The sequence below is a fragment of the Vollenhovia emeryi genome, unplaced genomic scaffold (assembly GCF_000949405.1).
Source record: "Vollenhovia emeryi isolate VEMERY1.0 unplaced genomic scaffold, V.emery_V1.0 DF939128.1, whole genome shotgun sequence".
In the NCBI taxonomy this organism is placed as follows: domain Eukaryota; kingdom Metazoa; phylum Arthropoda; class Insecta; order Hymenoptera; family Formicidae; genus Vollenhovia; species Vollenhovia emeryi.
Window position 1 is genome coordinate 1,792,969 of NW_011967238.1, and position 11,655 is coordinate 1,804,623.

The window sequence follows — 11,655 nt, forward strand, 5'->3', positions numbered from 1 at the left end:
AACGCCAAGTGATTACCACCTGTTCCTGTCCATGGCGAACGCCCTTGGTGGTGTAAAGTTGAACTCAAAAGAGGCTTGTGAAAAGTGGCTGTCCGAGTTCTTCGCAAATAAGGAGGGGGGCTTCTACGAGGGAGGTATTATGAAGTTGCCGTCTAGATGGAAACAGATTATCGAACAAAACGGCGCATATTTGAACTAAATCCGATCACTGTAACACTTTTTATAAAGCATTGAATAAAGAGCAAAAAAGCGGAAGGGAGATATTTGACAACCTTTTATATGCTGTTCCGCGCTAATAATCTATCGATAACAGTTAATCGTTTGTTTTCGTTATCTCACTTAACTAAAACATATCGTCAATGTTTAAAATAATGTCACTTTATTAATAATTTACGACTTATACAAAATATATTTTAATTATTCTTTAATCAGAACAGATTCATTATAGGATGCATATCACATTCTGTAATCTCAAAGTTCTAAGTGATTTATGGTGCTTCGTCGGGAAACAATTGGTAAAATCTATTGTAAGTTACGTTGTTAACAACTCCAATAACCAGTTTGGAAACATTTTCTTCTAGTATCGGCTTAATTATACTCATAATTTCTCTTTCGTTTTCACTTATGGTATTTCTAATAACTTGATGTAGTTGAACCAAATCCTTTTCACTATCGTCGAACTCATACGTAAATTTTGTATCTAGAATATCGAAATTCGTGCTTGCCTTCGATACATATATTTCAGTTTTACCATTCTTGGTTACTTCTTTAAGCTGTACGCTTATTTTTCCACTTACGTCATCTGTAAAAAACAAAATAGTCTGTTAATTACAATGAAATAAGAAAAAGTTTCTATAATAAAATAAACAGTACTGAATTGTTATCTTATTTTTATGTAAGATTGATTATTTTATATACCTGCAGTAATGTGAACTATTCCCTTATTAGCAAGTGACACCAATAAACGTATGTCAATGTCATATACGATGTCCATATTAAAATGTTTAAGTACGAAAGTAAGATCAAAGTGAAGCTTGTCAAGACTCATATTAAAAGATTGTATATCGAAATTGCAAATTCCAAACATTTTTGTGTCTTCGAGAATTAACTTAAGATTATTTGTATCGAAAATAACCATTTTGTCAACAATTACTGGCTCTATCGGAGAAACGTTCAATTCTGGCATCCCTGAACAAACGAGGGGCTTTACATTGTTGATATTGTCCAGCATGCATTGATCATAGTTGGGATCTTTGCGACCACACACATGAACGTAGGAGGCTATATAAAGAAATAAATCATTTAAGATTAAATCAGCTGGAATACAATAATTATTTCAAAATTTAAAAAATATTTTAGTAATTGAAATAATAGCATTCCTAGCATTTATTTACAATTAATTATTTTAATATTTAAAAAGTTATTATTAAGTTGTATACGTATTATATATTTTTAATAATATAGTTGTCAAAATTTTACCATTGAGTTACATAAAACTTATAATATATGAAGTTAAATAGAATCGTTTAAATTAAGCAAATATACTAAAAATTTCATAAATGTGTTTCATATAATAACAAGGAAGCAGAAAAAACAAGCTTTTTTAACTTATTCCTTCATACTATTAACAATTAAAATATTTAAGATAAATTTCAAATAGATAAAGTCTCACACAGAAAATGTATCAAAAAATAATAGGAAATATCTAAATTCGATTGCGCAAAGAATATTGAGATATCATTATGAAATCTTATTCAAGTCTCATTGTCAGATATACATTGTTATGTAGGTATTATTGGTCATATGAATATTTTAATTACTTCAAGAATTTAATTAAAATTTTCCGATCATTAATAAAATATTTAAACAGAGTTTTTGTGCACAGTTTCTTCCAATTTCTTATTCACTTATTGTAAAACAAGTTACTCTATTAAATGTAATAATAGTCTATTCTGCATATAGACTTTAAACTTCTTTGTTAATATGAAAAATACATTATAATTTCATATTAAAACAATATTTTCAGTGTATGAATCTCTAGTAAAGATTATTATAGTAATATCAAAATTTTAATTAATCAAAGTTATGTTGATAAACACCGTTTGCATTCCCAAAACCATAATTATATATTTACATATGTACAGTTACTGATTGTTCTATTTATTTTCACAATTCATCTAATACTAACTTTTATTCCTTAACTTATTTTATTCTAGCATTATTTATAAATGTAGTACAAATAAATATATGTATAATACACCAATATATTGTAAATTAAAATCACATTTAAACCTTTCATCTCTTCTTATATAGTTTCATCCCGGCTAATAAAAGAATCATAAAACTGTGTGAAATTTCCTTGTGAACTTATAATTGCACATTTTAAGCAGAACATGCGAAATGTGTAATAACGGAACATTTGCGTAAAAAAAACGATCTAGCTTGTTTTCATTTATGTATGTTGCAATTAATTAATAAAAAGAATTATTTACGTAGAAAACTTTTGTCAAATTATTAAACTATCTACTTATCGCGATAAGAACTGCTCATATTACAACGTGACATGGTATTAAAATAGATAGATTTCTTACATCTTCTGATAAAATTAATCTTTTACGTGCATCTACCTGAAATAAATGTGGCTAATACTTGTTTACTCACGTATGTCCTCTGCAGCGTATGCTGTCACAACTACGAGAATAAAGAATGCGGTAATCATGTTTTTACACGAAGATTTTCCTGTGAAGTAGCCAACGAAAACACTCTAAAACGATCTTAACGAATGTAAGACCAAAGCGAATCAAAGGTAACGCGAACTGGTAGAGCTTCTATATACTGCAGCACCCCTCTTTTTACAATATCCTCTTATTCTAATTTTTATGACACGGTCGTTGAAGCAAAATAATGTTATACACTACAATTCAGTAGAGTAGTTTTATTCTGCACGTGATCACATAGACTGACCAGTTTCAAGTGGGGGACAGCGCAAAAAAATAGAATTAATTTGGTATTATCAATAATCAGTCGAGAAGAGATGGCAATGTAAGAAGTTCGCAAATAATTTATGTATTTTTTATTATTTGTGTGCGTTTGCGTGCACATGCGAGTTTGCGTGTGCGTATGCGTGATGTGTAGGCGTGTTGCGTGCGTGTGCATGTACGCGCGCGCGCGCGAGGTGTGTGTGTATGTGTATGCATATTCCTCTACGAGCAGACAGGTATGTTAGCATACATTAACGTAATAATTAATTATTTCTTACTCTATAATGTATTTAATACATTCGTTCTCGGTTACATTTTTATGCTCTCTAAGGTATATGTTTAATCAAACAAATTCTTAAACAATAAATAAAGATTAAAAATAAAAATCTGTTTTGCAGAATAAAACACAAACTTTTATTCAAAAATTTATTTTGAATAACAAACAAACAATTTTATTTTGAATAATAAACTAACTTTTATTCAAAATTTTATTTTGGTAGTAAAATATAAAGTGTACGTTCGCAAAATTAAATTTGGCAAACATGTGCGTTGTTGTATAAAAAAATTAATTATATCAAAAGTATTTCATTGTTAAGGTCGAAAACAAAAACAAGAGGAAGCTTAACCATCTATTTTTTCGTTAAAGAAGAATTTTAATAATTTAAAAATAATTTTAATAGCTTTAATTTTAATTTTAATTTGCTTTTTCATTTAATATTACTTACGCAGAATAAAAAAGAGATTAATATTATTCAATATAAGTGTCATGCAACGACGTTGAGTAAATTTTTTTGCCTCTTTCTTAAGAATTAAAAATTACAGTATAGTAGGACTTACGTAAAAGAACTAGAATTACTAACTTATTTTTTTATATCTTCAACGTGTCATCACATGTATGAGTGTCTGTCTCATCGTCAAATTACATTGTAACAAACAAGGTTTGCGTTAAAAATGTTCGGTAAAAATTTCTTATACTATTTCTCGGAATGTTTCACCTGTATACATTTATGAAGACAAATTATATGAATAATATGAAATACTGTGGATTTATGTTCACGAGTAAGTTAAAAAAGCAATAATATTGGACTAAACAATTATAAGTACGTTGCAACTACTGTTGGTTTTTTTTTTTATTAAGATCATACAGCGAAGAAGTATCTATGTAAGAGAAGTATTATTGTGTCGATAACTGAAAATTTAATTAACTTAACTGAGATTTTCATGTATAATACATAATATGGCCAACCTTCGAGTGATTGTTCTTTACAAAGTTATTAAAAAAATAAGTTACAAAAATGCGATATAGTTTTCCACTACTGGAAAGTTGGAATAATCCATGTAGAACTGTAATAATGATGAAAGTAGTTTTGCTTTGGAACAGGAGGCGATGTGAGATGAACTTTACTGTGCGTGAACAGCTAAGTTTATAAGCAAAACGATGTTTCACCAATTTTCACGATCATATTCTTACATTATCAGAAACATTCAGTACGAAGTGAGTTCGACTCCGGCTCTCCGCTGCTTTCGAATGGAAACTAAAATATTTTTATCGTTGTACGGTTCTCGTAAGTGAAGTCCACCCTCCTTACCGGCGGGGTGGGTGCGGGAAGGAGGCTAAGCCCCCCCCTTGTAATTATTGTGCGTTATAATTTAATAACATCAGTGATTTTTATTGACCGTATCTGGCAATTTTTGTAATACAGAAAATTTATTGCGAAATTTAATATATTTATTTAAATAAGTGTACGAAGCGATACACAGACACATAACAATTTTATCTGAGAATAAATTTATTTCATACAAATCTATGCTGTTCCGCGCTAATAATCTATCTATAACAGTTAATCGTTTGTTTTCGTTATGCCACTTAACTAAAACATATCGTCAATGTTTAAAATAATGTCACTTTATTAATAATTTACGACTTATACAAAATATATTTCAATTATTCTTTGATCAGAACAGATACATTACAGGATGCGTATCACATTCTGTAACAATCTCAAAATTCTAGGTCATTTATGGTGCTTCGTTGGGAAACAATTGATCAAATCTATTGTAAGTTACATTGTTACCAGTTTCAATAGCCATTTTAGAAACTCTTGCTTCTAGTATAGGCTTAATTTTACTCAGAATTTCTTTTTCGTTTTCACTTACGGTATTTCTAATAACTTCATGTAGTTGAACTAAGTCTTTTTCACTATCGTCGAACTCATACATAAATTTTTTATCTAGAATATCTAAATTCGTGTTTGCCTTCGATACATATATTTCTGTTTTACCATTCTTGGTTACTTCTTTAAGCTGTACGCTTAGTTTTCCATTTACGTTATCTGTAAAAAAAACAACATAGGTTGATAATTACAATGAAATGAGAACAAGTTTCTATAATAAAATAAATAGTTCTAAGTTTTATCTTATTTTAATATAAGATTGACTATTTTACATACCTGCAGAAATGTGAGCTATTCCCTTATTAGCAAGTGACACCAATACACGTATGTCAATGTCATATACAGTGTCCATATTAAGATGTTTAAGTACGAAAGTAAAATCAAAGTGAAGCTTGTCAAGGCTCATATTAAAAGATTGTACATCGAAATTGCAAATTCCAAATATTTTTGCGTCTTCGAGAATTAACTTAAGATTATTTGTATCGAAAATAACCATTTTGTCAATAATTACTGGCTCTTGGGGAGGAACGTTTAATTCTGGCATCCCTGTACAAATCAGGGGCTTCATATTGTTGATATTGTCCAAGACGCAGTCACCATAGTTTGGATCATTGCGACCACACACATGAACATAGGAGGCTATAAAGAAATAAATCATGTAAGATAAAATAAGCTGGATTACAATAATTCTTTCTAAATTAAAAAATATTTTTGTAATTGAAATAATAACGTCCCTAGCATTTATTTACAATAAATTATTTTAATCTGTAAAAGTTATTATTGAGTTGTATACGCATTATTATTAAGTTGTGTACGCATTTTATATTTTTAATAATGTAACTATAAAAATTTTGGCCATTGAGTTACATAAAACTTATAATAGAGAAAGCTAAATAGAATCGTTAAATTAAGCAAATATACTAAAACATTCGTAAATGTGTTTCATACAATACCTAGAAAGCAGAAAAAAACAGGCTTTTATTAACTTATTCCTTCATACTATTAACAATGAAAATATTTCAGATAGATATCAGATAGATGAGGTCTCACACAGAAAATGTATCAAAAATAATAGGAAATATCTAAATTCAGTTGCGCAAAGAATATTGAGATATCATTATGAAATCTTATTCAAGTCTCATTGTCAGACATACTTTGTTATGTAGGTATTATTGTAGGTTTGGTCATATTGGTCATATTAGTATTTTAATTATTTCAAGGATTTAATTAAAATTTTCCGATCATTAATGGAATAATTAAACAGAATTTTTGTGCACAGTTTCTTCCAATTTTTTATTCACTTATTGTAAAACAAGTTACTCTATTAAATGTAATAATAGTCTATCCTGCTATAGACTTTAAATATCTTTGTTAATATGAAAAAAAAATTATAATTTCATATTAAGAAAATATTTTCAATGTATGAATCTCTAGTAAAGATTATTATTTTAGTTAATTAAAGTTACGTTGATAAATAGCGTTTGCATTCCCAAAACCATAATTATATAGTTATTATACATATGTACAGATACTGATTGTTCTATTTATTTTCACAATTCATCTAATACTAACTTTTATTCTCTAACTTATTTTATTCTAGCATTATTTATAAATGTAGTACAAATAAATATATAATACTCCAATATATTGCTTATTAAAATCACATTTAAACCTTTGATCTCTTCTTATATGTATACAATAATTCCATTCGGGCTAATAAAAGACTTAGAAGACTGTGTGAAATTTCCTTGTGAACTTATAATTGCACATTTTAAGCAGAACATGCGAAATGTGTAATAACGGAACATTTGCGTAAAAAAAATACGATTTAGCTTGTTTTTATTTATGTGTGTTGCAATTAATTAACGAAGAGAATTATTTACGTAACAATTACTTAACTTTTGACAAATTATTAAACTCTCTAATTATCGCGATAAGAACTGCTCATATGACAAAGTGATACAGTATTGAAAAAGATATATTTCTTGCATCTTCTAATATATAATTGATCATGTACATATATCTACCTAAAATAAATGTGGCTAATACTTGTTTACTCACGTATATCCTCTGCAGCGTATGCTGTCGCAAGCACAAAAGTAAAGAATGCGACAAACATATTTTTACACGATGATCTTCCTGCGAAGTAACAAACGAACACTCTAAAACAATCTTAACGAACGTAAGATCAAAGCGAAACAAAAGTAACGTGAACTGTTACAGCTTCTACAAGACTGCACCATCCCTCTTTTTAAAACATCCTCTTATTCTAATTTTTATGACACATGCCTAGACGCAAAACAATGTTATACATTAGAATTGAGTATAGTATTTCTGTTCTGCGCATGATCAAATGTATTGACAGTTTGAAGTGGGGACAGCGCAACAAGAGGCAATTCATCATTTTCAATAATCAGTCGAGAAAAGAGGGGATTGAAAGAAGTTCAGAAGTGGTTTATGTATTTCTTCAGTACTTTTACAGTATATACATATAAATATATGTGTGTGTGTGTGTGTGTGTGTGTGTGTGTGTGTTTTTGTGTATGTGTTTGTGCGTGCGCGTTAGTGTGTGTGCATGTGTGCGTACATATTCCTTCACGAACATATGTATATAAACTAATGAAATAATTAATTATTCCTTACTCTATAAATTATGTAATACATTCGTTCTCGGTCATATTTTATGATGTCAAAGGTATATGATTAATCAAACAAATTCATAAACAATAAAGAAAGATTGAAAATAAAAATCTGGTTTGCAGAATAAAATCAAACTTTCATTCCAAATTTTATTTTGGTAACAAAGTAGAAATTATACATTTGCAAAATTAAATTTGGCAAACATGTGCATTGTTCTATGATAAAAATTAATTATATCAAAAGTTTTTCATTGTTAATGTCAAAAACAGAAACCTAAAGAAGCTTAACAATCTATTTTCCTTTAAAGAAGAATTTTAATAATTTAAAAATAATTTGAATAGCTTTAATTTTAATTTTCTTTTTAATTTAATATTACTTACGCAGAATAAAAAAATATTAATATTATCCAATATAAGTGTCATGCAATGACGTTGAGTAAATTTTTTTTCTCTTTCTTAAGAATTTGAAATAATAATGTAGTAGAACTTATGTAAGTAAACTAGAATTACTAATTTTTTTGTTGTATCTATAACGTGTAATCACATGTATGTGTGTCAGTCTCATCGTCAAATAATATTGTAGTAAACAAGGTTTGCGTTAAAAATATTCGGAAAAAATTTCTCATACTATTTCTCGGACTATGTCACCTGTATATATAAAAAATTTCAATAATAGTGATGTTTGAAATACAATTATATGAAAGCAAATTATATGAACAATATAAAATACTGTGGATTTATGTTCACGAGGAAGTTAAAAAAGCAATAATATTTGACCAAACACGATTATAAGTACGTTGCAACTGCTGTTTGTTCTTTTGTTTTTATTAAAATCATACAACGAAGAAGTACCATGTAGGAGACATATTATCGTGTTGATGACTGAAACTTTGATTAACTTAACTGAGATTTTCATGCATAACACATAATATAACCTACCTTCGAGTGATGTGAAGTAAGTGAAGTTTACATCAAAATTAATTCACCAGCATAATTTTGATTGTGTTGAGGTACCATCCACAAGGATATCAAGTTACATTATATTAAATAACTATATTATATTATTTATATTAAATAATTTATACTTAAAATATTGTAAATATATAAGATAAATTCGAAATGCATTGTCACTAACAGTAAGACTTGTGGGTGAACAAACAATAAGATTCATAGATAGATTTCTGTTATGTAATTGATTTTGACGTGACATATTAATGAGGATTATGTATTGATATATATGCAAAGTTCTGCGAAATGACTAGTAGAAATAATTGCTTTCTTGCCTTTCATGATGATTTATGCAATAAAATTTGTCGTTATTACACGTGTATTTAATTATAGATGCAGCTATTAGTAAAAACTGATATCGTGTAGAATATATGTTACAGAAATTAATAGATATTGCATTCGTAAAATTGAACAGAGATCTTTGCGCCCAATAGTGTATCTTTTATGCCATAGAATGTTGCTTGCCCGTTTAATAAGTTAAAAAACAAAGACGAAAAAAAGAACAGCGTCGTGTGAATGAAGAATAGAAACAGAACAGAGATGAAAGCATTGAAATCACTGCAGCAACTACTGCTGCATCTCATTATACATACAATGATTGTATGTGTGAGGATAATGAAATGAAGTATAATTCGTTGAGGTAACGAACTTTCCACTGTCATCGTAATATCGACAGATAATATTGTAATACGAATTGATAGTATTGTAACACTAACTTGTAAAACTAACACATTAATTAATAAAACTACATTATTCTCGAGACAAACTGCATTATCGCGTTTCTTACTTGCGCGATGAATAATGTTACATAACATGCGGCGTCGACTTCAAACACGCGATTTTGTTCTCACGCGTGACCAGATGATTTCATTCGTAAAGTACAAACACAATTTTTCGAGCCAAGTATCTATTAAGATCAACAAAATAATAATGTAAAGTTTTAAAAATGTTAAGAACGCTCAGCTGTTTATTTATACAGTTATTTAGAAATATTAGACATGTATATCTCAGAAAAATTGCATAAAAATATACGGAGTTATATTAAGTGCTGTATAACTTTAAAACAATAGAAAAATTTGACTTTGGGAAATAAAAGTGCTATATTACCTGGCTTGAGGTATAATGCCAGGTAATTTGCCTAGTAAAATATTTGACTTTTTTTTCTTGATGAATGTTACCACAAAAATTATTGAAAAATTTTGTGTATGTAAATTTTATGTGTTACTATACACGAAAATTTTCAACAATGGCAGCACAATTGTAACAGTATATTCCTGAGACCAAATCAAGTAAAAAAGTCCTGTATTACTTTTCCATCCGACAAACAGTTATCGAGATATCATAAGCTGAACATTGAATAAATTAATAATTAGATTTTGTGTTTTCTCTAGAATAAATTTCAAAACATATTAGGAAAATTTGATTTACAGAAGAAGAAATCGAGAAGTCAATTTTAAGAATCTCATAAATATGTTAAAATGCAGACATAAACACATGCCGAACAGAGAAAGTTTGTAGTCAAAAAGTACCACAGAAGTGACGAACTGGAGCTCTCCGTCCATGTATATACACGGCGATTCATGCAACCTTTAATCACATGACACAGTCTCGATAATAGAAAAGAAGTCTGCTGCAAAATGTACAAATGCATATACTAAAATGCATATACTAAAACTTATAAAAAAATTTTTTTAGAAGTAGAAAATAACATGTTTATTTTAGAGTTTTACTTTTAGTTTATTTTATTTCTTTTTTATTGAATCTCGAACTTTCTTTACTTCTACTTTTGCTTTTCTCAGAAATAGTTTCATGAATATTTAGAAATATGCAGCATTCCAAACATAAAAATTGATTTACAAAAGTTCCCTGCTTGTCAAATGTATTTCTATAGTTTCATAAATCAAAATATCATAAAACAGAAAACAAAATAAATATAATGTAAAATATTCTTTTCTTATAAGTATATATACCTAGATATTATTGTGCAAAAATGTAAATTATTTTTAATACTGGAAAGTCGACTAAAGAGGGAGGGAAATGGTGACCCGGCGTCCAAGATTGCCACACTTATTACCGTCCTAGATGCAAGTTGCAATACACGTGCTCACAGGAAGTGTAGACCTGGGTTTTGTTACGGATCGTGGGTTTTCGGGCGTCGCTAATCCATTTTGCAACTTTCGCTAATTTTAATGGGCGCGGCGAAATTGCACGAACCGGTATCTACCAGTTTTTCTGGTTTGACTATATCAATCTAACTGTAGATACATTTTATTGATTCCCCTTAGGGTTACAAAGCGTTTTTGAAGGAACGTGCCCAAATCTCTTATAACACCTCTCTCTATATTCACTTCTCTATGTGGCGATCGAACGAAAAACCAACAATGTTTTGTTTGGTTTTGAACCCAGGTCTTCGGATTTCCAGACCAGCGCACAATCCTCTGCGCCACGATCGCCTACTATATCATATCTAACTGTATATCAATAAAATATTGTTGCGTTATATAAAATTAATATATTAAATCACGAAGATGTATTTGCCACAGAAAACATTTTCAATTCGCGAGCGAGTACATATACAATCTTAATTTATTCAAATATTATATATAAATTGCTTTTTTATAATATTATGATATAATATAACATATTTATTATTATGACTGTTTTATTCTATTAAATACAAATTCACTTAATTTATCTTAGCAATAATTTTCAGTGCATTCAGTACCAGTATCGACCTTGTATTTTTCATATTTAACATTGGGCAGTGTTTTCAATGCCAACATTGGACTGGTATTTTCAATGCTAATACGTTACTTTCATCCAATTACAAACATTTTTCCCTGACCTATAACG

General features: G+C 28.8%; 2 protein-coding genes across 3 annotated transcripts in view; both read right to left on the minus strand.

Moving 5' to 3' along the window:
* Window positions 1-2,936, minus strand: part of LOC105568606 — an 18,665-nt gene extending 15,729 nt beyond the window's left edge. Inside the window, exons 1-3 of one of the 2 annotated variants that reach the window (XM_012024412.1) lie at window positions 2,662-2,936; window positions 919-1,281; window positions 360-802 (exon numbers count right to left, since the gene is read on the minus strand). In XM_012024412.1, the coding sequence (XP_011879802.1) occupies window positions 489-802; window positions 919-1,281; window positions 2,662-2,719 (735 nt within the window). In that variant the 5' untranslated portion in view covers window positions 2,720-2,936 and the 3' untranslated portion in view covers window positions 360-488. Of the gene's footprint in view, window positions 1-359; window positions 803-918; window positions 1,282-2,661 lie in introns of those variants that run through there. The other variant, XM_012024411.1, reaches the window with a different exon arrangement.
* A 1,752-nt stretch (window positions 2,937-4,688) lies between these two features.
* Window positions 4,689-7,426, minus strand: LOC105568608. The gene is made up of 3 exons (XM_012024415.1): window positions 7,217-7,426; window positions 5,432-5,794; window positions 4,689-5,314 (listed from the first exon to the last, which is right to left on the minus strand). Exons 1-3 carry the CDS (start codon window positions 7,272-7,274, stop codon window positions 5,001-5,003), a joined length of 735 nt encoding a protein of 244 aa, XP_011879805.1. The 5' UTR covers window positions 7,275-7,426; the 3' UTR covers window positions 4,689-5,000.
* Window positions 7,427-11,655: the final 4,229 nt, after the last annotated feature.